The following is a 26159-nucleotide window of genomic DNA, read 5'->3' as shown; positions in this document are numbered from 1 at the left end:
TAAATCTGAAAAATAGGTTTTATTTTTAACCAGTGGTATTGTGACATCTTATCTGGCATAACCAATTACAGCAAAATTCATGGATAGAAACAAAATAGCGGATCTCTTCTTTGAAGTGCATCCTCCTGTTCAGTCCCCAGGCAGCTGAACAGCATTGCACTGCAGGTAGGGAGTGCATGCCACTTGGGCTCCCCTTAGAGTACGGACTTTGAATGAAACATTCCCACTCACACACACGCACAGACACACACGCGCACACACAATGTCTATATTTTTTTAAAAATCTTTAGCAATATTTCCGCATGGAATCACACTGTAGCATCTACACATAAAATGGCTGATAAAAATAATCTTGCTGTAGGTTTACAGAGTATATCTACATTTTTCATTTGAATACCTGGACTGCCGGTCCAGCAGAAAAGGGAGGTTTTCTGTCTTGATTTTGTTGGTCTAAGGAGAGTTTTACCCCAGAGCATGGTAAAACTCTGTTCATCTCACCCCAGACTTTATAAAGTATTTGACCTGAAGAGATCACTGGAAAGTAGCCTAGGAGGAATTGATGGCTTTATTTTTCGTGTCCCATCCCTTTGTGCTGCCTCTTCAATCATGTGGTAAAAACACTACAAACACTTCCTCTCCATCGCATAGGTAACAAGAATACAAAATACTGCAAAAGCCCTTCTCACATACACGGGTATGCTGTCTGCACAGGATGCCTGCAACAGATAAATGTCTTAAAAAGGTCTCCTCCACAAGTCCTAAAATTGGGCTCCTGAGCTCCCCAGGTATAGTTCTAGCACACAAAAATGCTGAGAAACCTCCCTTCTGCCAGTAGCTAACTCTGGGTATTAAATTCATGCAGAGACCTGTAAAATACAAAATATTTGAACCACGTTTGTATTCAAACATGCTCCTTTTTCCTGTTTCCTCAAGCAGAGATTGACCTGCTAAAAAACAGCCAAGAAGCTCTTATCAGAGATGGTAAAATTTCCTCTAGTAAATGTTAGTTTTATATATATAAATACTTATATTTATAGATATAGACAGTGAAAGGGAGATTGTGGTTTTATGCATGCTTATTTCTTTGCTTTGGATTCCAACATTTTTAGGAAAAATTCTTTTCAGGAAATAACTTAAATTCTGGCACAAGATGCCATAGTTGTTTCTTTGAAGAACATTTTTTTTTTACACTTGATCTCACAAGAAACCTTCCATCCCAATCTCTCCTCCTCTGAAATCAGATCAGAACTAAAGAAAAGGTGCGTGTTTCTGTGCTGTATATTTTATCCTTTTCTCACCAAAGCCTCCACCGCGGCAGGTATTTCACACCGAGCTGCAACACAAGAGGAAGGATGCTGTGATTTCATGGCACTGGCTGAGGTACTCAGTGAAACCGTTCACTGATGATTTAACTGCCCCAGTGCCATCCCCAAGAAGTTAACAAAAAGTAAGCAGCTCTACATGCACATACAGCTACGACATGCAAGAACATCCAATCCCACCTTTCACAGAACAAGATACACAACATGTGGCTAGCAAGAATCTTCTCCAGCCTCTGTCTCCTGAGAACTAATGCTGGGAAGCCTCAGAACGAGAAGAGGGGAAGAGGCAAAAACACAGAATACCCAATCCAAGGCAAGATGCTGTTGCCCCGGAAAGTTATTTCCTGAATACATAGAGCTCATGCCTGGCTATCTGGGAGCCTTCCCCGTGAAAAACAGCAGGGTCAGATTTTCCAATCCAGACTTTCTTTCCCCTCATTCCCCATTCACTTAAGGCACAAACTTATTTACAGTTTCATACAAAACCTTTTCACATTCCAAGAATCAGTCATCAGAAAGCCTGTATGTTCTGCTGTACCTTATGTACCAAGATCTGGATGTAGATCAGCCCCCTGGCATGGAACAAGGACATCCCTCAACCTTACCCTCACTCCTGAAGAAAACAGAGGAGTCTCTACGCCTATCAACCAACTTCCCTTATTTTGAGGTTACTTAATTGTAGAACAACTGACAAATGGCAACGATTGCAACCTAACTTTGAATGTCACTTTCCCCACCTTGCCCCAGCAGCGCAAACTGTTTGAGCACTGTTTCTGTGGAGGACTAAAGAGCAGTCAGAACAGGTCTTCAGAGGCTTGCCCCAGGCTGTACACAGAATACAAGAGCATGCAGCATGTTTACATAGACTCAGCTTTCTTCCCTCCCCCCACCCTCCCCGATTCAACACACACAAAACCCCTCCACCAAGGAGAATATTGTTGTGACGAGGCACTTGAATGATATTTGGAGAGTCCCTATGAAAAGGCCTTCCCCTCACAGTGAAGTGGGACAAACAGAAGAGAGCAGGTTCTCAGGACTCCATCTCCTCTTGGTCAAGCGGTGGTGGCACAAAGCTGATTACTTCATCGTAAGTCAGGCCTGGTGGGAAAAATGGGAAAGAAACTTAATACGGATTGCTAAAGACATCCCTCATGTCAGAAAACCTGCAATGATCATAAAGGTTCTTTCTAGCTGCATTAAAAAAATCAACTAAGTTTTAATTAAAAAAAATAAAAATGGATATAGTATCTCCAAGACTAATACACACAAAAGATACTTCCAAAACATTGACATGGATGCAGTTGAAAAACAGACATGAGCAACCATGCCACCTACACGCTTGTATACTCCTAAGTAGTAATTACCAAGGACTGTGCTAATTACGTGCAGTGGGTGATAAATTCACTCACTGCAAGGACCTCAGAACAAACAGTGTCCACATTTTTTTATCAGCTTCTTTTGCACCTCTAACTAGCATGGCTTAAATGAACTGCAGCTTAAAGGATGGACCACGAGAGAATCAGGCTCCCTCCTGTCCCCCAGACTCACTTTTCCATTCTTCAATCTCAAGTTCTCTGCTTTCAAACGACTGGTCATAGGGGTCTGCCACTGGTTCATCGTCTGGGTCATGGTACTGAGCAAAGTAGGCGTGAGCCAATGCTTCCGCTGCAGTAATTCGCTTGTCTGTATCCAGTACCAACATCTTCTCTAGCAAGTCCACAGCTGCAAAAGCACCAAAAGAGAATTTTACATGGTGAGCAATGCGAGCAACACTGTGTTCTGAAATGTAGCTCATGGAAGCCCAAGGTATACGAGGAATATGTAGTTTCTCAGGAGGTACCCATCACCCACAATTGCTTCCCAGGTACCCTACAGCCCACATGTATTTTGTGAACTGAAAGATTGCATGCTTCTCTGTTCTGACCTACTTCTGCAGCCAAATCAAAACTTTGGGAAAAGTCTTAGTATCCCAGGACATGCCAGGTTCAGCTCTGGGAAGAGCACATTTAAAAAATAAACAAACAAAAACAAAGAATCAAACCTTACCGAGTGGATTGGCACCAATAAACACATTTTCAAAGTTCATTTTCGGCATGTAAGACAATGACTGGATGTAGTTTCTTGCCTGTGGAAACGAATACTCCGTTAAGTCTAACACAATCGAGCCACCAAGACAGAGTACATTTCAATCATCCTGAAGCACCACTTATTATGGTCTGTCTCCTCACTTTGCCGCCTCTTTACTTGTTCTGATACTTACTAAGCCCATCTTATCCCTTCCCAGCTAAAGGCCACTCAGGACAGTGGAGCACGAGCTGACATTACTTGGGGTTCATGCAAGACTGAGAAGCAAAGAGGTGCTGCAGGAGCTGACTGCCTCGGAGTCCCGACAAGGCTGCGTGCAGTATGGTGTCTGCTGGTAAGCCACATGTTTCACGCAGTGCAAAACCAACTCACTTCCAGGTTCTCCTGAGTCTCAGAAGGCTGTGGTTGAGTATGCACTGTCCAAATCTCAAGTCTTCATTTAGTACAAGAATCTTGCTGAAGAACAAGGAGTTAATCGCCCACCCCATGCCACATGCGAGCATATCATTTCTAGAGGCAGCAAACGCTGCAAGTGATGACCTGCCCTGCAAACCACCCCCTCATCTGCTCAGGTCTCACCTCATGGCTGGGCATCCTGTTAATGAGATATGCAGGGGGTGTTCCCGTCAGACGCATGATCTGCTGAAGCTGGTTAATATCTTAAGTGCCTAGTCAAGGGCTTTGTTAAAAACAGTGCAAAAACCATTTTAAACAGAAAACAGCTGCATACAAAGCATCTCTTCTGCCAACCACAAGGCACATGCCAAACAGGCAGGGTCTACTGCTTTTTTTTTTTCCCCCTCAAATACTTGTGAAAGTTTAGCAATTGCACCAGTGAACACTTAAAACAATGGAGAATTACTCAGTTGGTAACAGCGTCAATACAGAAAGGAGTATTTCTGTCTGCCATCAGTAGCATTACACTACAACATGGTTGCTTTCACATTTCCCAGCAGTTTTAAGCCACTGGAGTAGACATTTTATTTGGATGAATCTACTCCTGAAAAATTTTCCTAGGCTGCTGCAGCTACATAAAGCCTCAGGAAAACGAACAAAAATTAGAACAGAAACAAAAATCATATCCTCCGCACTCGTTACCAGCTTTTTTCTTCCTGCACAGAAAGTATTTAAGTTCCTTGTGGTGCAAAGTGAAATCAGCTTACAACTAACACCTCCTTCTAAACAGCTTTGAATGCACTTTGATATGTGGGCGAAGTGACAGAAGGCAATAAGTGCAAAATTAGCAAAACATTAGCATTGCATAAGACATAAGAGTTAGCTGATGCCAGTGAACAGGACAGAGAAAGTAAGAGGATACCGAAGAAATGCAGCAGAAAAACAAATACAGAATTTCTTACAGTGACACATTTAAAAGCCCTCAAATAGTTCTGCCATCTCTGTACAATGGAAAAATGTAGTAGAGACAGTACTTTATTGCATTTTTAAAAAACACTCTTGATTTGAACCTGGCTAAGATCAATTATGCTTTTTATTGCACAATATTAAAGAAGAAAATGTTTAAATCTTACACATACAAACTGATCTTTTGCTTAACCTAGCCAACCTTTAAAGCTTTTCTCTCTCACTAATCTGCTGTACTTCACATACCAGCCTACCCTTCCTCAGAGTCCCAAAAGGTCAGCTCACAGGCAGCCCGAGTGACCTGCGTTAATCATTTCTACCATGCCAAGAGACGCCCCGGGATGTTTGAAATTGGTGTGATATTCGGTAAATCTACCGATTCATTCCAACCTGCACTACTTCTACCTTCCTGAAACGTAATTCAAGGTTAACCTCACATTTACCCTAAGTGTTACATGGGAAAGAACATGAGGTGCAGCACAAAATTATCTTTCTGCTCTCCACCACGCTGACCCTGTTACTTAACAGAAGCAGCAGCGAGTGACTTGCTGAAGTGCGTCGTCAGTTACCTGTAAACGAGTTCATTGCCCGCTACAGATTGCCTCGTTAATCTGTACTGTTACACCATCCTTTGCTCTACCTTTTATGCACTTTACTTTCAGTAACAGGTAAAAATGAATGCCGTTTGAAACTGTCTTTGCAGAAGATCCCAATCCAAGATTAAAACAATGAAGACATGGCAATATGGCTGAAGGTAGATGTCGCCCTTTAAAAAGGAGGCTGTAGAAAGCTTTTTGTGATTATCTTGACAAAAGGACCCCATACACATAAGAGCACCTAAAAGGCACTTTAGCTCTTATGCTACAAAAGCCTGAGATGGTTGCAGCAGTGTTTCAGGAATTAATCATACTACAGAAGGGACTGTGCGTGTCTAGAAGGTAACACTTGCTCTTGTTCAGTTTCCCTCCCCAGAAAGATCCTTGGGTAGGCAATCTGGAGAAATAATAATTGAGACAAGCCTCAAGTTCTTAGCTGTGAAAAATACTTTCCCAGCAGCATCTGATCATACAATATATCACAAAGTATAAACCCACAAACTGAAAAAAAAAAAAGTCACGAAGCAGTAAAAACAGAATATGGAATGAAGAAATCATACCACAGGCAGAGTTAACAGAAATAAAGATCAGATACACACAGCATATGAACTCAAAGCCATCCAGGAGTAAAGAATGACAAAAGAAAAATACAAAAAGAAATCTCAACAAATACTACAGACAGACTACAGGAGGGCAACACACAAACTTGGGACTTCCAAAAGGGCAGATATTACAATCAAAGTGTAAACTCACAGACTCTGAGGAGATTTTCTTCAAAAGCTCAGGCCCTGGGGTTCCAACGAGTCTCAAAATGAGCTTCAACTGATCAATATCTAATGATGGACCATAAAGGAAAATGCTGGGACAAATCAAAATGAAAAGCGCAAAATATCAGCCTATTAATGTTGAAAGTTAACGCCTGCCAAGGCCTCAACTGAAAAGCTATTTTAAGCAAACTGTATTCATTCTTCTCGAACAAAATTGCATACCCACTTATAACACAGCTCCATCTGTATTAGCCAGATTGAACAACTCGACTAGAAACGCACCGCATGCATTGAGCTGCTCACTGCATCCCTACCCAGCGTGGAGCACAAGTCCAAGCTTTTTGCCCCGCTGGCAAAGGACAGCTTTACATGCTCACTTCACCCTGTTAGCCCCACACCAAAGTAGCAGCAGTCAGCAGGATTAGGCTGGATTAGTGACAGACAAAGCAGGAGACTGAAAAGTGTAAGCACTAGTATTAAGGAAGTCAAGGCCTTTTGTGAACACCTGACAAGATGATTCAGCCACGGGGAAAACTTGAGAGTTAAGAACGTGACCGGTCCCTGCTCACCACCTACAGCTCTGCTACGGGAGGGATTTTTGGCATCCCTGAACCCTTCCTTGCACCCACAGCAGCCGCTGGAGGAAGGGGCTGTGCAGCCAGCAGAGGGTGCTGGCTCCCTCCAGCTGCTGCAAGGGGACGCAGGGCAGGAGGTGAGAAGCAGCCGAAGCACAAGGTAGGCTCAGATCTAAAATCTCTCTGGAGGAAGCTCTTGGGTGACAGCACTGCAGATGCAAAGAGTGTTTTAATCCAGGAAAGAGCCTCCACGAGGCCACTTACCATCCTGAGCTGCCCTCTTAATTAGGCAGAAAAACTTGGTATTTGGGCTATGTGACAAAACACACACTCAATGAAAAAAAACCATTGAAGACAGTTGTATGTCTAAAACTCCAGATAGTAAGGAGGTATCTTTTTAAAATCATTAAAAGAAGAAATCTCCCTTCTTCTCCAAGTCATCCTCCATGCTGTCCTTCAAACCCCACTGGTGATTCCAGACTGTCCCTAATGTTTATATTTGAGACTCAAAAGTCTCTCAAACTAGTTACAAGTTTTCCTTTCAATAAAAGCAGTTTATATACTAGATATTTTTTTTTTCCCCTGGGATTAATGCCTTCCCGATGTTTTCAGATGCAGTTACGATTCTTTCTGAGAACATCAGATACTACTCACATACTACTTATGTAAAAGCATCTTTGCACCTACCAAGGGACTGGCTTGGGGGTTGCTTTTTCTTTTAAATGCAGCGTTCCTGTGTTACTGGCAAACTGGATACGAAGGAAATCACCAGCACTCTGCTAAAACCTTTATCTTCTAATTTAAATCATGGTTTCAAGTTTTCCATATAAAACGTAAAGCCCCTGGAAGCAGTACTTCGGCAGAACAGCTGAACTAATTTCTCACTTCTCAAGTTGCTTGGCCAACTCCTACCTACTCAAAACCTCAGTGTAAATCCAATGTATCTAACAGGATTTAGCTTAGCAGCTGAATTGCAAACTCCTAATTATCAATGCTGAAATGAAATCACTGTATCTACTGGAGTAGGAGAAGAAGCACGGGTGCTACACTAACCATAATTAGCTCATTTAAATTGGATTTTCCTCTGTGCCACTTAAAACAGCCCTTATACCTTTTACTGACTCTTGTGAAAGAAACAGTTGTGCAAGTTTAAGACTGCCAGCACCCCTCAGATGTTACATCTCACACCTCAGTTTAAATATTTAAATTCTTTTAAAGGTATTTAATATTGTGTACATCAGGTATGCCAACAGTATTGTTGCCCAGTCTGCTGTCAGCTCTTTTCCCCAGGGACCGCATGCTATAGGAAGATACGTGTGTAATGTGCTTTAGTGTCTTCTCAGATAAAGAAAAGGAAACACAGAACGTGTCACCCACACTGCTACAGGCATGCCAAAACCGAACCACTACATCTAGTTGTATGTCTGCAATCTGTAACCTGATGAATTACAGCGTTCATCTAACTGCAGAGCCTACCAGGTTCTAGGGACGTGAGCCATAAGCAACTACAGACAAGAAAAAACACTTAGTAAATACAAAGCAAAAGAAAAAAAAATGTGCATGGAGAAGGAAAACACAGCATGCAAACCCCAAATGCCATCACCAAGGTACCCGTGACAACTGACAAGTCTCAGTGATGCTGAAATTCAGAAAACGATCTTCCATCAGCACCCGTAGCAGGCATTGCAAGACTAAGAGCTTATCCAGGCAAAGCAAAGGTCAAAAGTTGATTTAACTGCCACCACAGGCAAAAACGGGATGCATCAGAAGAATGTGTGATTTCAGGCTAGCTGGTTATGATGAAGTTCCCATACTACTGAACAAAAATAATTGAAGAAGTATTTCTCAGAGTTTAAAGGGAATACAGTCAACTTAAAATACACAGAAACACACAAAGCTGTCTAAGCTAAAACAAAACATTCAAGGTTTTCTTATTTGTGCGTTATTATTTTAATACAAATTGAATTGTCAAACGTCAGCTTTCCTACGTTATGCGTATGAATCATTCATATTACAGGAGCTGTAAAAAAAAAATCAGGAGCATACACTTTTGACAGAAACTGATCTTTGAATATAACAGATAAAAAGAAAGCCCAATGTTAAAAGCCTGAAGGACTCTGATTTTTATTACCTCCCTTTTTGTCTCTAACTAGTCTTCCCCACAACCTTTTTCACCTCCTAGCAGAGATTTTACCGATATTAGAAATCCATCTTTCATGCAAGTATTTTCATTTGTAGATGACAACAGGAACAATTCAGTTAGTGTACATTCAGTAAAGCTAGAAATATTGTAATAATCCTGCAAAGCTAAGCCCATATAGATCACAGTTGTATCATAGTTGTTTTTTCTTTTTTGTGAGAGTACCCAAAACACTTGCTTTAAGGCAATGACAGCCATGTTCAGGATCTCCACTGATTAGTTCCTTCAAGCCTTCATACTAAATTCAGCATTAGTTTATCAGAGGCATAACCATCATACGGAGCATTGAAGACCTTCAGCTCCAAATACAACTTTGTTACTTACCGGACAAAAGCAGCTGTACAGTTTGCTTGTTCTGAAGCCCATTTACAAGTAATGGGAGCATCTCTAAGCCTTGTAAATTAATACCCAGTGGGCTGTAAATAACGTCACATCACTTCTGCTAAATCCTTGGTGAAAGGGAGCAGTATTTCAGTCAGAGAACTACCTGAACAAGAGGATGATTGTCCTGAGCATACTGAAAAGGCACTGCTCAGTCATTGTCTATTTGATTTAGGAAATGTGAAGCCATAGAGCTGAGAAAATTATTATCTTGACACCAAAAAGCAACAAGAATGTCAATTTTCCCAGTTGTTGGAGGGGAGGAGTTTCCAAATTTTCAACACCCAAAATACATGGTCACACTGCCTTCAACTGGAATACAAATTCCCTAAAAGTGCAGTAGATGTGGGCGTACCGCATCCTTGGCTACCAGAAGCACGGTAAATATACTTAGAATTCAGCATTCCAGTTTGCCAGCAAGTGTGCAGTGACACTGCAGGAGCAGCACAGACCTCAGCACATCTGTGGCACGAAGAAACTATCAAGAGACCAGAAGTACTCAGCAGGATCCAGATCTGGAAAATTTATATTAAAAATTTCAAAAAGAAAAAAGACAAAAAGAAAGAGAAAAAAAAAAAGCCTCCTGTTACCTTACTTCTATTTGTTTTCTTTAGATGTCAGCAAAACTGGAGTGGAAGCTGATAGCTTGGTGCCTTTCTAGATTCTTGGATAAGTGTAAGATGCACAAACAAGATTCATGACCACAAACACTGCTCCCCTTACCATTCTAACCTCATGACCAAGCAGCACACACATTACTTGAAGTGGGAAACCACCCATGCAAACTGTAAGAACTGTAAGTACTACAAAGTTTCACCTGGGATAGAAAAGGATTGAGCCTAATCTTTGGTAACTTAACCAATTCAGAACAGAAAAAGCATTTAAGTCAGAAGCGTTACTACCATTTACAAGAGAAGTTGAACATTTATTGTGAAGAGTCAAACATATTTAGGGAGATCAAAGTTACTTACTTTGTCACAGTAGAATAATTGACTAATTCCTACCTTAAAAGCAAACATTATTTTGCTTTGTGGATATTATTAGTTGTAACTCACAGCTAAAAACACAGCTGTAGAACAAAATAGATCTTCCAAGCCTGAGAACTTTCTTCAATTCATAAAGAACACACTGTGAAACATTTCTTACGTGTTTCAAATCCTATTAGGAAATATCTTATTTGTACGTATCAAGATTTTTAAAACTTGACAATGTCACCGTTACTAGGATGCAATAAAGTCAATAGCTTAAAGAACTTTGCTCATATTTTAACAAATTAATGCTTTTTTTTTTCCCTTGAAAAAACAAAACTCTGCTTATACCAAAATATAAATGCTAAATCAGCTGATAAAGTAACTTTTTTTCTGGCTTCTTAACCACTTTCCTGTTAGTCTGCTTCTATTCCTGACAACAGGAGAACATGCCAAGGGTAACTAAACAGTAGAGTACAGCAAGTTCAACAAGTTTGGAGAGAGATTACAGGACGACAGGCATAAATAGAGAAAAATGATGAAGCTAGAGCATATCAAAAGGAGAGATGAAAGCGTCAGAACTGTGTTGAGAGTTGCTCCCCCTGCCAGAGAGTTTTGGAACCTGGATGCCTTCCAGAAGTAACAGTACACAGAAGGCCAGCACTTCATATATTTCAATTAACGGACATAAATACTAATAAATTAACAAAAGTTAATAAAATTAACAAATTGAAAGAATTAAGTTTAATAAAAGGTGGGCAACATCATTTTCTCTTGCAAAGAAACCCCACTTTTTAGGCAATGAAACATCTTGAGGTGAGTTACCCCTGTAAGTCTGTTCAGCCACACAACCAAGTTCTAAGTACAACGCTTTGCATCAAGTCTCCTGGGGAGAAATACCACCAGCTCTTACAAACTGCTTGCTTAAATTTGCCAGTGTCCTACCAAGCCCACTTTGATACCACAGAAATAATTTGGAAGAGATTTTATTCAAGTTTGAGCTTCCACATCAATACAAGCATACAGCGAAAGAAGGCTCGCAATCTGTTTACGCTCAAGCATGGAAGTAGAACCTAAACATTGCAGAGCAGTTTGGAATGAGATCCTTGGCACTAACGAATCTGCAAACCCACTGCTTTCACAGCATACCACCAGGATACAGAAGAGAGGCCAGAAGGGATGCTTAACATTTGCTAGAAACGTGAAGCATGAGAGGATTCACAGCAGACAGACTACTCCAAGCAGTTATTTTCTACAACCTCAAAGAAAAATAAAGTTTAAATAAACTAAAAAAGAAACTCCCAGAGGTGATCAACACAATTCTAGTCATGCTAATAGACAATACAAAATAATAGATTTGCCTCTTGCACTTTGCACACTGTGATGATTTCAGAACTCACTTCATCATATTGTGAGTGAAAGAAACCATTGATAATAATTCAAAAAACAAACCAACAAAAAAGCACAGAACTTGTTTCCTCATGAAGTATGTGACAGTGGAGATCTCTAACTTCCATTTACAGAAAATACATTACTTGTAAAGGATACGGTCTGTACCAGGGAACAACGTTCTTCCAGTCAACAGTTCAGCCATAATGCATCCCACTGACCAAATATCAACTGAACAAAATAAAATAAAAAAAACAAGAACATAAGGCAGAAAAATAAAGTCTCAATAGAATCACCCTATCCAACAATTGCAAACAACTTTGTGCTTCAGTAGCCTCATGGTGTTGAAATAACCTGCAAGGCAGCTGACACTGTTCAATAACCACTTGGCTAAGACTTGTCCGAATAACGTAATACTACATCAGGCAAGTTTTCCTTCCAAGAAGTAACCTGCACTGGACACCTAGAGCTAAGGAGCTATCTACAAAGTCAAGGAGGAAGAAACCCGTTCAAGACTCTAAGGAATAAATTTGTATATGATCTTTCACAAATTCTACCCCAACAACCACCAGCTATATTACAGATACAGGACAAGCCCACATACATGCAAGAGGAAAAGAGAAAAGATGAAAAGTAGTAAGGTATGAAACCAGAGTAACACATTATTTTTATTGCTACCTATGCACCCATGTACTAGAACTTCCTCAGTATTTTTTTCTCCTTTCTTTGCCTGATCTGAAAGAATTCTAGGGAAGCAAGGTGCGTTGCTGGGAAGCTACTCAGACTGGCAGGAGAGTGTAACAAGGATGAAGTGGCTAAAAAGAGAGGAAAGGAAGGGACATTTATATATATTTTTAGCATTTCTTCACCCCATAATCACAGACATTTTTAAAGTGCATTTCCAGCAGCTTCCTAGAAAGGCATCTTTTCCCTGTTCAGATACACTCCATTCACTCACTTTAAAAGCCAGTGTGCTAGGAAAAGTAAGGGATAAGCGTTGACAATATTTTCCCAATTGCAATTTCAAAAGGTTCAAGTTTAAATAAGTCTTGTGAATGTTATCACAATGATTCATAACGCTGATCCAAGACTGCAGTTCAAATACTATTTCTGTGCCTTCTTTTAAATCACCCTTACTGGAGTGTAATTACCGTAACTGTCAATTTACACAACCAAATGAAAAGGAACAGGTACATAGGATGACTTCCTTTTTTTCCAGGAATTCAGGAACAGAGAAACCCTTTTTTAGTGAAACACGCTACCTGTCTGGTTGTAATGCATCCAGTTCAGCATGATCTCAGGAGCCCTGTACCACCGGGTAGCCACGTACCCGGTCATCTCATCATCTGTGTGTCGAGCCAAGCCAAAATCCAAGATCTACAGAACAGAAAAGACATCCGCCAATTACTGTCGTGCTACAACGTCTAGTTGTTTGCTGTAACTGCTTTGCAATTCTTGGATTGGGTGGAGGACAAGTGGTGCAACTGCGAAAGTGAATTACGAAACTAAATTTCATGACCTGTTAAAAGACACCAGCCTAGAATAACAGCACTCAGTCAGAATTACGTCTAGGTATCTTGTCTCTAAAACAACCAGGTCCAAAGTAAAGCTATTAACTCTTCACTTTCAAAGTGATTCATTAAAAACATGTGAACACACAGAGAAGAAACATGAATTCTGTATAAGCACCCTTAAAACCATTTATGTCTGGGAAGGACATGATTAGTTTGGTTTACAAAAGTATTTTGTAAGATAGAAAAATTAATTCCCCCTTTAAATCCAAGGGCCATCCACAATGCATTCACTCAGAATACAGTCAGACTATTCACATGGGGTTTAGTTACCTTTAGCTCACAGTCTTCATTTACAGCTAGATTACTAGGTTTTAAATCCTAAAAAATTAAACAACATCAGCATTAATGGCAGTACATACATTGCTGCACAAGTCTGAAGTAGATAAAAATGTAAATGCAAGCAGAAAATAAGACTTCAACTAGTTTTCAACTCTCTGTACTCAGGAAAATAATTTTATCCCAGAATCAGCTCTCTTCTAGTATATGCAGAAGTGTCAAATACAAGCAAAAATACATAAAAGGCTGACTGCACCACGAGTGCTGTAGATGGGTATTTAACAAATAGAGAACCTATTTCAGAAAGATACAGGAACAGAAACTGAGGATTTTGAGAACCACTCCCATTGCTAAACTTTTGACTGTTTAATGAAACTAATTCTCAGAAAATTTCTTCTTGATTCTGTAGGGTTAGATTCTGTGTTACATTTTTCAAACACATTAGTTCATTGCAGGAAGTAATCTCGGGGTTAATACTCACTCTGTGTATTATGTCAGCTGAATGGATGTACTGCAAAGCAAAATGACAAATTTTATTAACAGTCCAAGTAGCTTTCTTCACATTTCCTCACCAGACAACACTGCCCTACCCCATCCAACGCAATAAAAATGTTACAGCTCATCTGCAGGAGGAACCAAGTGTAGCATCTGTAGGTTTCAAGTACAAAGGTATCATACTCGGTCTCTCCTTAGGAGCACTGCTACCATGAGTGAAGTGAGAAAAAAAATGAAACTGAAGAAATGGAAGATTCATAGTCAGGGCAGATTAAAGGACAGAACAGAACAGTACATAACTTCCCAGACTCTGTCCACAGGAACGTACACAAATATCTTCTGAAATCATACACAGCTTTACCGTTACAAAGTTCCAGAGAGGTACGGAAGGAAAGAATAATAATAAAAGGTTATCCTACAATCCATTAGGAAAGTTACAGAAGCCCCTCTATGCACTCATATGAACCTCTGAGGATATGACATTCATCAAGAACTTGCACTTCCCACTGATGAGCGATCAACATTCGGGCAGCACAGCTGCAGGTACCTTCAGCCCCCGAAGAATTTGGTATATGAGGAACTGCACATGGTCATCTGTGAGTTTCTGGCATTTCACAATGTTGTTCAGATCTGCTCCCATAAGGTGTGTCACCAAGTACCTGTGAACAAAAGGAAACAGGCTATGAAGCAATCTCTTCAGCATGATTAGGATAAAAATTCCTTATGAAGCACCACTAGCAGGGCTGGCTGTCCCAGGCATGTTGCTGAATGAAATACAGTCATGACACACTACATGATGTAGCAGATTAGTACATCAATTCCTACAGCGCTGGTCAATAAAACAAGTGAACAAATTGGAAGAGTGGAATGGCATAGGATGTCCAAATGTCTTTTGCGTTGTATTTCACAACTGCTTGAGAATAATGGCAGACAAATTAAGGTGACAACAATTCCTGTAATAATCTGGGAGAGGTACAGGAGATAAAAAAGATGTTTTGTTGCAATCTTCAGAGAAGTTACCTACACATCATTGAATTCTTCTAGTGACTTGGCAGGGGTGAACACATCCAACAAACCAATAACCTAGAAAGAAAAAGGTAAAGTGAAAGAGCTGTGAAAAACATTCATAGTATACAGTTAATAAAGTCCTTTGTGGAATAGAAACTACTCATTCCACTAGATGTTTTATTTCCAACTACATGAATCATCCAGATGTAGACAAATTAGTATTCATACAAGATCAGACACAAGCGTACATTCTTGCGTACAAAAACATTGAGGTCAAAATACACAGGTGTCTTTTCACACCAGCCATCCACTTAAAACATCAAGTGGGAGCCACAACAAATCAAGACAATTCAAGGCAGGTGTAAACACTGGCTTAGAATACCTGATTTTAAAAACCAACTAAAGTTTGGTCAGGGAATGAATGAATTAAAAAAAACACCAGACAGAAATCTGTTTGCTTCCTGCTAAATCCTTAGTTATACCAGTGACTCCTTATTAAATCAGACCTAGGAGACTGTATTTTTCCCACGTGTACTGAGTAAGGATCTGCAGCACAAGCAGTGAATAATAATGACTACACCAGAAAGCAAGTCAGGAAAACAGTGCAACGCAAAGAGGACCCGAGTTTCACACGGAGCAGACAGCTTCACACTGTCTCTTGTATTTGCTGCCCTATGAGCCTCTATTCCACCTTTCCTTTTCACACCTAAACTGTTCTAACAGTGAAGGGTAAAAGGGCATGTGTGAGCTACTCCGTGGAAAAGAACAGCTATTCCTTATTAACCTGGAAGTATCTTCTAGTCATTTACATTTCATTTAGGAAACAACCCAAATCTGGTCAAAAGTGTTCTAGTTTTCACTATGATGCACTTTTAAACATTATTTTCCTTCTTTTAAGAGTATATTTTTGTTGGTGAAAATATGAGATAAAGACACAGGTTCCTTCTTCATATTTGAAGTCTGAATCTCACCTCTCTTGTATACATAAGCATCATGAACATTTCAGCAACGTCAGCAATTCTTCAAGCGTGCATATGAAGCTGAGAGTTGGACTGCTGTGGTTTCCCTTCGGCACTTTTTTTTTTTTTTTTTTTCTAAATCTCATCATTTACACTTGCCAAGGATGTCAGGGCCAACTGAGTTACATTTCAGCCAGTAACTAAAGCCAAATGTTTCAGGGAAGCTAGACTGTTTTTGGAAAAGAGAACAAGCAGGTAGGAAATAAAAGCCTCTGTCTCATCTACGTTATATATCCCAGATTACATGTTCATCGGGGAACCTGAATGAACACTTTTCTGCCTCTCCTCATATACATCAAAACTCTGCTTCTGGACAGACATCGTCTTCAAACTATAAACACGTCTCTTCATAGTACTTCTCATGTTTCCTTTCTCCAGTGAACTCTTCTGCATCGATATTTACAGAAAAATGCAATGTTACCAACCCATTTTAGCATGAGAAGACGAAAACCGACCTTGCCACCTAGACTTCAACTTTTTCATTTATCGTTTCTATCTTGTTACACTCTAAAGCTCACTGTCACGCTATCCGTATCTTTCATCAACAAGTTCCACAAACACAAATTCAGTCCTTTTGCAGCACATCACTGAGTCAGTTTTAAGGAAGCGTGGTCACCAACAGCTGGAGAGCCCCACTCCCAAATTTTGCATACCCCTTGCAGCGTTTTAGGTTGTCACAAAGCTTAAAACTTCTTCACATGACACAAATCCCAGTTTGCTCACATCTGCTCAGGCTTGTGCTAACGCAAGCTAACGAGGCCTCGTGGAGCCTGCAAGTATTACGCAGCCATTCTGGACTGCTCCACAGGTCCGTTTATTTGCTCAAGATCAACATGACCAGACTCGATACAGGACACAAAACTACCCTGTGCTCAAGCTCCTTAAAATGCTGTACTTACCAGATATTCTGTGGTGTTCTGCGCCGTGTAAAACCCCGTCTTTTACCTCCAACCTGAGGCCTGAACAGTCGCTGCACTAGCACTAACAAGCCTGTCGGAACTGGCTCTAAACATCCCTGCATCTGCAAGATTTTAAACCACAACCTAGATAAACGTCCCACAGACAGATGATGGTATGATGAACTGATAACAAATATTTCTATATATAAAAAATTTTAAACAACATCCTTTTATCCCTTACTCTCAAATATATATATATGCCCATTGCAATGCTAATGTCAAAAATATTAATGAACAGCAGACGTAGAACTCTTGTAGCACCAAACTGATTTCCACTGTTTAATCGTATTGGCTTGGAAAAATGGATCGATACTCTGATATTTATTTAAACATTCATTCAAAGCTTTCCTCTGCAACAGTTGGGAGAATATCTCAGGTATGTGAGAAGGTCCAGAACGACCTCCAGGGGATGGATATGAAGCAGGATCAAATGCTATCTCTACCGTTCAGACAACAGCATCACGTAGAGGCACTGAGAAAATACTGCTGAGAATAGCACAAACATATCAAAAGTTCCCATTCGTTCAGGCTACAAACGCCAGGAAGATTTAAGGGATACCACCTGCTGGCTGCGGTGCTAAGAAGCCACAACACACAGCTACCGTTGCCACAAAAGACAGAGCTCTGATCAGACCGTCCGGGGAGAACGTTCCAGTGAAACCAGGCTTGTTTGTTTGTTGCCTTAGATAAAAGTAGGCGGCTCCCTCAGCCCACTTGTTAAACATTATTTCCCTCCTGCTAAGCTGGAGTTTGCTTGGACGAAAACCAAGAGCCTTCCTTCCTCTAGGCACTCTGACAGCTCTACAGAGGGCAAGTCATGAGACTTTTCGCTCTGCTGCAGGCAATATTTGCTCCTAACAGCACACAGAACTAATATGCCAGTGTCTGACATGCCACAGACACACAGAATCGTTCAACCATTTTCTACAGCAAACTAAAGTTATACTGAGAAACGATTAGACAGCTTGCAACATAGTTCAACACAACATCTGTCACAGTCTATTTTGTTTGTTTCCCTCTGTTGATAATGGATGGCTTGTAAGAAAAGACACCTTGATTTCCCACCCCCACCACCCCCTTTATCTTTATTTTATTTACAGGAATCTAGTGAACATCTATCTACTCCATCCCCTTCTGACATGATAACATGATGGAAGTCAAAACAAGTAAAACCCTCCAGAACACACCAAATCTTGCTATATATATATATATATATATTTTTTTTTTTTTTTAAATAAATACACCTTACTGTGCACCAGGAGAATGGACTAACATCACCTGTGTCCTAAATCCTTAGCAATAACCTGCTAAGCAGAAACTTCCAAATTACTCTAGGAAACCTTACACTTTTTAATTTAGAATTGATATTTAAAAAAAACAACAAACAAAAACAAAAAACACAAAACCAACAACATCGCATGCTTTTCTTCAGCCATAATGCCTTGGAAGACTGCAAGCTTCGTATTTAGTTTTAGAAAAATCTGTGCAAGGATATCCTTAAATCCAGCCCTGCTGGATGCTCACCGGACAGCCCAACTTTTCTGAGCATCTCCCTTAACTTACGTTTTCATGCTTCATGTGCTTAAGTAGCCGCAGCTCTCGGTAGGTCCGCTTGGCATGGATGATAGACTGAAATGGTCGGGACAGCTTCTTTACAGCCACACGCAACCCGGTCTTTGTGTCAAAGGCAGAGCTACAAAAAAGAGCAATTCAATTGTCAAAATTACTAATTCATAAGCACCCCCAAACCCTGGTAGCAACTCCAGACAGCAACTACGTGGAGACTGAGTCTTAGTCAAATTGATTTCTCCATTTTTTTCAATGGAAATTATTCCTAAGCATTCTGGTCCACAACCTGCACCCCCACTCCAAACACCCCCACATTTACATAACTGCTGGTTTCTACAGAAAACGTTTATCAGATGCATCTTGTTCACATAAGTAAAGGGAAATGAGCATATTTTAAAAGTAACTTTGCAGAAAAAAGGGATATTTTTATAATTTTTCTGTCTAAAAGACACTTGTGCTTTTAAACATAAATTAAAGCATGAAACTCTGGAGGGAAGAAGCCTACTTGTAAATATTATCCGTATTCTTAAACATACTTTCATAAACCACACTTCATCACAAAATAATTTGCTATGCTGCAGATACCATCTCTGATGGCTTAAGCCCATACAAAAACCCAAAGCCTGCTCCTAATAAAAACCAACTATGATGGTTATTAATCTCAGTCGAAGCTGAAATCAAACCTGTTCGGTTAGCAGATCTAATCCCAAATTCCTATTATAAAAAAATGTACGTGAATAAATGATATTTGGCTGTACATTACCAAAATTTGTCCCTTTAGCAGAATAAAATGATTAAAATAATGTTTCTTCATTTAAGCACATAAAGAAGTATGTTAAACTTTGACACGCTGCACAAATCGTCCAGGGCTTAGGGTTTTTTTTTAAGGAACCGAGGAAAAGCAAGCATTTAGCTGTGAACTAAATGACTCCTCTTTCTTCTCTTCTTTGAAGTTCTTATCGAAAGCCAGCTCTGGTTTGTCAAAAAAGGAAAGGGGAGGAGAAACAGAAGATGTGAAATCAAGGTTATATGTGATACAAGATAACCAACAAAGGGCAAGTTTGGAAGGGAGGAAGTCAGAGAAGAGCAGCATGGGTTGATTTTCCTGCTGCACACTGATTCAGGCCAGACTCCTGATTCCATTTAAAAGCCAGTATGTACTCATTCCTGGTAAGCAGCAAGTGAAAAGGAAAGCTTCACATTTATAACATAAAGTGTGAAGGAGCTCAACTAATAGAGACCAAAGCCCATCACAAATACGGTCCTAGAACAACCCCACAGTGCACAAAGCCCATCTGAAAAAAATGCAGTTGTCATTTATACTTAAAGCAATTAATTGCTTGCAAATTCACTCACAAAGATATAACATCTCAAGGAACTTGCTATGTGATGTTTACAAGATCTAGACAGAAGCTTGTATTTTGTTTCCTGCAGGCTGCAATCCTTCCCCAGGGAGCTGCAGAGCACGGGGAAGCTCGCTGCGCACGGCGGGCATCTCCTCCCGTACGAGCGACACCTCTACACACAGTGCAAAGAAACCTCTGGAAAAGATACAAAAACAGGGCCTGGAGGGAGACCACAGCAGCGCCAAATTGCCCCAGCTGAATTTCTGAAGCCACACCGTGCTGCCTAAAAGGATGCCCCAAATCACCGTTCCTGCATCCTTTACACCTCGCTCAGCCTGGACAGGTGGAAGGAGCCCCGTTCATTTTGTAACCCTGCTTTCAGATGACCTACATCAAGTTTTCATCTACCAGTGGAAAATTGATATTTAAGCCGCAACACTTCAGGAACACAGAACGCCTTTTTTAAGCTTCACATTTACCACTTTGCAAAGTGCAAGCAAACCTAATTCAGGCTCTAATTATATGACGAGATTTTAACGATGCTCAAGGTGTTTTCTAGGACTTGGTGCAGAAACAAGATTAGTCATCTGAATTCAATACAGGCTGTTGTGGATTAGTCACGAAGCTCCACCAGCTTTCAAACATCTCAGGTGCAGAAGGCAGTGTGCACCATCTTCTCTTTCATCTCCAAGAGCAGGGGATGCCCCGCGCACCGACAACCCTCACAGCCACCACCCAAGGGCAGATTTCACTCCTGGTTCCCACACCACTCTCTAAGAAGACTTCAGAGCCACCAGAAACAACACAAGCTACTCGGGAGCCCAGAGAAAAGTCAATTTCACCTGATTTTTCATGACATTTTGGGGATCCTGTTAAATCATCAGCTTGCTGTTGTAGATTTATGACCTGCAGGGAAACCTGCACTCTGCAGAACGAGGAGTTATTTAACCAGCAGTGACACCGTGAGCAAGTCCAGGAGACAAAACCCCACGTTACTTTGTGTTTGCAATCTAGAGTTACTCTCAAAGTCAGAGGAGTTCTAAACTTGGGCATATTGGAAGCCTAAAACCTGTTTCCCTATAGATAAAAGCATGTTGAGTAATTCTTTGCCAATACAGCTATCTGCCTGATGCCATTTACAAGTCCAGAACACGGAGCTACCAACAGCTGCCACGCTGGAAAACATTTTAAAACATACTAAGCTGGCTTTCATCGCAGCCTTAAAACAGCTGCATCACACTGATCGTATTGCACCTAAAAAAACCCAACTGGGAAAAACCTGTGAGATCCATAGTTTTAAAATCCCTTATAAAACAAGCTCAACGCCAATTCCGAATTTATCACAGCTTCCACAGTTTATGACTCGTTACATAGCACTGCACATGCACAGCATCTCCCTCAGCTCCACCTCCAGTTCTGAGCTACCCTGAACTGAAACCAGGACACAGGAGCTGGAATAAAGCAATCACTTCACGGAACCTACCCACTGATTCATTTTACATCTTCTCAGAAGTAACATCTGTAGCAGTCTGAGAACCTAAAGCACACACAAAATTACTTCAAAGTCCAAGACATCCAAACATTAGGTAATCACAACGCCAATTTTTGTGCAAAACTCTTTTGCTAAATGGCACGCTGCTCATGGCCGGTGCAAAGACCCAAGCTAAGTGAAGCATTTCATTGGTACCCTTGGAGTTAGCTCACTTGTCCCCAGCTAGACAGAAAAACACAGTTTGCAGCACCCAAGAGCTTATCAGCAAAACCAGTTGCTTTTCAGATCCACCTATAAATGCATGGCAATCATTTACCCTCCCAACATACCGTGAGAAGCTGTAAATCCTCCTCTGCTGCGCTGGGTTCTGCTGTATAAAAGCATAAAAGCTGCAACAAAAACCTCCCTCTGGCAAAGACGCGCTCACTCCCGTTTCATTTCTTAATCCACAAAGTTTCCAGCAGGCTCAGCCCTCACTTTCAGAGCTCTGCTCCCTGCTCCTGTGCGTGCCCATCTCCCACACGATCCCTCCTCACGTGTGTCCTGCTACCGCCACCTGCGTGGCTGCTCCATCCCACTCCCTGCAAACCACTGCTCACGTCTCCACCACGCCTCGCAGGCACTTCCCCAGGGCGCACACGTACTTCGGAGGCACCTGCACACCTCGATAAGGGATTACTAAGCCTAAAGACACACATTGGTTAAAAAAAAAAAGTACACAGAACTGCTACAAAGGGGACGGTTAAGGTTTATTTGTTTCCTCTGGAGTCTGATGTTTTAAAATGTCTTAAACCCACAGTATTTTTCCATTAGTTTAAAGGTATGGGAATTATATCAGGGTCTTCCTGATACCCAGGATATTCGGAGTCAGTGCTGGTAAAACTGCAGAGAGAGGGGGAGAACAGCTACACAGCCTGGCAGCTTACGAACAAGAAAGGCTGGAAGACTTTTATGCAAGCTCCTGAGGAGGAGTGAGTCTCAGCTGTGCAATTCCTTTCCAAAGGAAATAAGGTAACACAGAGAGCCTGCAAAGCAATTAAACCAGAAGCCTTATTGTGCATACGTACCAACGTGACACACAAATAACTGTCAAAAAAAACACAACACATAAGGAATAAAATAAACTTCAGGGATCACACCAAATCTGCTTTCATGTTTCAGAAGCTGATGGCAAAGAGCACCAGAACACCTGCTTGCTTAGCTCAGAACCAGCTGAACTGCAGCCTCTTGCAGAGCCTTCCCCCGGCACAGACGAGAGCCTCCAGCACCACTGAGTCACCCATCGATCCTGTCCCCATCCTGCAGCCTCCTGCACCACCTAGCCACCTACACCCCTTCTTTTCCTTACACCAGGTGTACTGACCCGTATTTCAGGAGCCCACGGGCTTTAGCGCAGACCTCGTTACGGGTTTTGACCAAACCCTTTCCATGCAAGAGGCTGCGCTGCACGAAAACACAGAACGGTGGCAGGAACAAATGAAATATCATTTCACACAACAGATGTCATTGCAATTGTTACGTGACTTCGGAACGAACAATCCGAGCACACACGGCACGCTTCTCAACGGGTTGGCACTGCTGAATCCCTACTTGCAGCTCCTTACATTTTCAGTTTTTCTAAACTGAAAAAATACTTGAGTGGGATGTTTGAGCGTCCTTCTCCCAGTACTGCACACAGGATTCCAGAAAACACTAGAATATTTGCTCTAACTTTACACGTGTGCTTTGGCTGCCTTAAATTGCCAGCACAAAATGCCTTTCTACGTCCACTGACTTCACAAGTAAAGTCATCTCAGAATACCCCAATATAAAAATAAATAAGAAAAATCGAGTATTCAGAGTTGTACTTACATCAGACATTTGAAGTAGCCTACAGCAGATACTCCATAATCTAAATGATTCATTTGCTGGCTTTATTCCTTTATTTATTTATTTTTTATTCCACTCTGCAGAATTACCTCATTTTGAAATCCCTCATCTTGCCAACTAAGTAAACAACAAAGCATCTCATTCTAATATAATAATGCTGTAGGCAGATAGATACAGGAGTATATTTAACCAGTCAAAGGGTGGTTAAAAACCCACAATTTCCTGTCCCAATACAGAGGTACTCCAAAGTCCAAGTCTGAAATAAAACTGGTAACTTATTCCTGGCGCAGGAGGGGGAGGGAGAAAAATCTGTAAAGGAACAGAGAGTGGAGCAAGTCATTGTAGGAACATCCTAAATACTATGCATCACCGGTTGCAGCTTAACAACATTACAGATCAAAGAGAATTATATATGCATGGCTTTTTTTTTTTTTTTAATCCGGACATACTTTCTATATTACTGGTCTTCCTGAATAGTGTCTTTTCTGAAGCACGTTTTCAGGAGAATGCAAAGAAAACCATTAACAGGGACTGCACTGAGGCTCATGTGCCACACGTCTGCGACTGCTTCCAATACCAAATTGTTTCATCGGGGCTGAACACAATTGCACAATCTTTGAAAGTTTTGACACAGCAAAACAGGAAATTCATGATGCAAACTCTTCGGTTATTGGTTGTGAAAACAAACATTGGAAGTGTTACGCACACAATGGAGATTGTGAGGAGGGGGAAAGCTGAAGGGGAACGGGCTGCCCGTGGAGGGCCAGCCTCAGTACAATGGCCAAGGCACTGAGCAAATCCATTTCCGACTGCACTCGGGGAGTTATGTAACTGTGGCACTTAAAGGGGTATTTATCGCCTCGGCCTTTCTTTCACCAGATCTAAACCCTTCAAACATAAAAAAAACTCAGAAATGACAGTGCTTAGCCTTTGCCTTTTGTGGCATATAGGCACTTAATATACTCAGGGCACAGCAGCTCTAAGAATTGCATGTGATTTAAGCAGAGCTTCCTGACAATTTTTAACAGCTAGCTAAAGAGCAGCAGAGCACTTCACTTCTTCAAAAATTGCAGCACATGCAAAGCAACTCTTTTTTTTATTACCAGAGGCCAGTATGCATCAATCCTTAAAACATAAATGATATGAATTTGCACATTATGTTAATGAAAAATAGGCACGCCTGCTCCAATACAGCAGCACAGCAGACGTATAGCCATTATGCACTCCTATTAGGAAACTCTGATCGCACTCTGACGGCGCCAAAGGACAGAGAATGAAAAGCAGCACGCTCACGGTGTCAAAATCCCTTAGTAAAAGGACACAGCAATCTGCTAACACACACACCTCTCCTGGGCTGCTAAAGCCTAACCGCCACCCTGATTCAGACACGACCTTGTCTTTCAGCTGAAACGAAGTACGCGGCCAAGTTGATTCACATTTAATGATCCAACATGTTTCAGCAGAGGAACTACAACCGAGGCATGTGTTCATATTAGGTAAGCATTAAAGGCTACGCCGGGAGCTGCAAGCCCTGCTGAGTGCTGCAGCCCTGACACCCGGACGCCGCTCTTCCAGGCTGCACACTGCAGCAACTCAGTCACTGAGCACGAAAACAACCTCTCCTGCCTTGACCTAATATTGCAAACCAAACAACGCTGTTAGGAAGCCGGGGCTGGGCACAGGGCCCCCGCAGCCTCCCCTCCACCAGCAGCTTCCAGCTCACGGTGCAGGGGCCTGGAGCGTGAATGCATCCTGCAAGAAAGCGGGGCCTGAAGGGAACCAGGACGAGAGCTGGCGGGCTCTGCAAAGCGACAGGGGCCCTGCCAGGCTCTGCAAAGCCTCTGCCAGGCTCCATCCCCTCCTCCCCCTGCCAGGAGCTGGGGGAAGGCAGGGGGGGAAACGTGCCCGTGGGAGCTCGCTGAGGAGAGGGGGGGGGGGGGGGGGGGGGCTGGGCTGTGATTATCTTTCCCCTGCAGAAAAAAAAAAAAATCTGTTTTAGTGCCACCTGCCATGTGGTGCAATCCCCGGCGCATTCCAAAGGCGAGACGTTGGCTTCTCGGCGGTTCCGCTGTTAAACCGAGGGGGGGGGGGAGAAAAAACAAAAAAACGGCGGAGGAGGAAAGCCGGGAGTGGGAGAGGAGCACCCCCGGGGGGGGGGGGGGTGTCGGCCCCCTTGTCCCCCACCTCAGCACTCACCAGACGGAGCCGTAGGCCCCGGAGCCGACCGGGGAGAGGTTCTGGTAGCGCTCGGGCACCTCCCACACCGTCTTGTTCAGCTCCTGCCGGTAAAACTTGGGCCGCTCCTGAGACATCGCGGCCGCGGAGCCCGCCCCGCCCGGCCCGGCGGGAGGGGGAGGCTCTGCCCGGGGCACCACCACCACGTCCAGCAGCAGCAGCAGCAGCAGTAGGAGCAGTAGCAGCAGCAGCAGCTCCCTCCTTCCTTCCTCCCTTCCTCCTCTTCCTCCTCTCCTCTCCTCCCGCAGGCGGCAGCAGCGCCGTCCCCTCACGCCGCCGACCGTTGGCCGCCGCCCCGCCCGCTCCCCCCGCTTCCCTCAGCGGCTTCTTCTCCTCCCCTCGCCTTCCCCTCGCCTTCCCCTTCTCCTTCTCCTCCTCCCCTCTCCTCCCACCTCGCAGCCCTGTCACCGCCTCCCCTCGTTCTCCTTCTCCCCTCCTCCGCCGAGCCCTGCGGGGTGCGAGAACCCCGGGGAGCCGCCAGGGGACGGGAGCCGGCCCCCGAGCGGCGCAGCCCGGGCTGGGCACAGCCCCGACCCCCGCCGCCGCCTCCCGGCCCCCGCTGTCCCGACCCCGACCCCAGCCCCGGCTCCGGGCGGAGATGCCCCAATATGGAGCCGACTCGGAGCTATCGCGAGAGCGGCCCCGGTCGCGACGGCGGCCCCAGAAGGGCTG

The 26159-nt window shown here is 42.6% G+C and overlaps 1 protein-coding gene across 4 annotated transcripts; it reads right to left on the bottom strand.

Annotated features, from left to right (window-relative positions):
- Positions 1-4: 4 nt before the first annotated feature.
- MAPK14 (mitogen-activated protein kinase 14) lies at positions 5-26093 on the bottom strand. 4 transcript variants are annotated; one of them, XM_038168538.2, is made up of 12 exons: positions 25449-26082; positions 18540-18669; positions 15015-15073; positions 14538-14649; positions 13977-14006; positions 13490-13537; positions 12908-13022; positions 11805-11876; positions 3987-4066; positions 3369-3447; positions 2871-3044; positions 5-2420 (listed from the first exon to the last, which is right to left on the bottom strand). In XM_038168538.2, the coding sequence occupies exons 1-12, from the start codon at positions 25562-25564 to the stop codon at positions 2353-2355; spliced, it is 1083 nt and encodes a 360-aa protein (XP_038024466.1). In that variant the 5' UTR covers positions 25565-26082; the 3' UTR covers positions 5-2352. The 4 variants fall into 4 exon arrangements, with proteins under 4 accessions (XP_038024466.1, XP_038024465.1, XP_027300528.1 ...); XM_038168537.2 differs by lacking the exon at positions 3987-4066 and adding an exon at positions 6119-6198 and having other exon boundaries at positions 25449-25851; XM_027444727.3 differs by lacking the exons at positions 3987-4066; positions 11805-11876 and adding an exon at positions 6119-6198 and having other exon boundaries at positions 25449-26081.
- Between the last annotated feature and the right edge of the window lie 66 nt (positions 26094-26159).

This window comes from Anas platyrhynchos, chromosome 27, assembly GCF_047663525.1.
Source record: "Anas platyrhynchos isolate ZD024472 breed Pekin duck chromosome 27, IASCAAS_PekinDuck_T2T, whole genome shotgun sequence".
In the NCBI taxonomy this organism is placed as follows: domain Eukaryota; kingdom Metazoa; phylum Chordata; class Aves; order Anseriformes; family Anatidae; genus Anas; species Anas platyrhynchos.
This window is presented reverse-complemented; position numbering and strand designations above follow the sequence as displayed.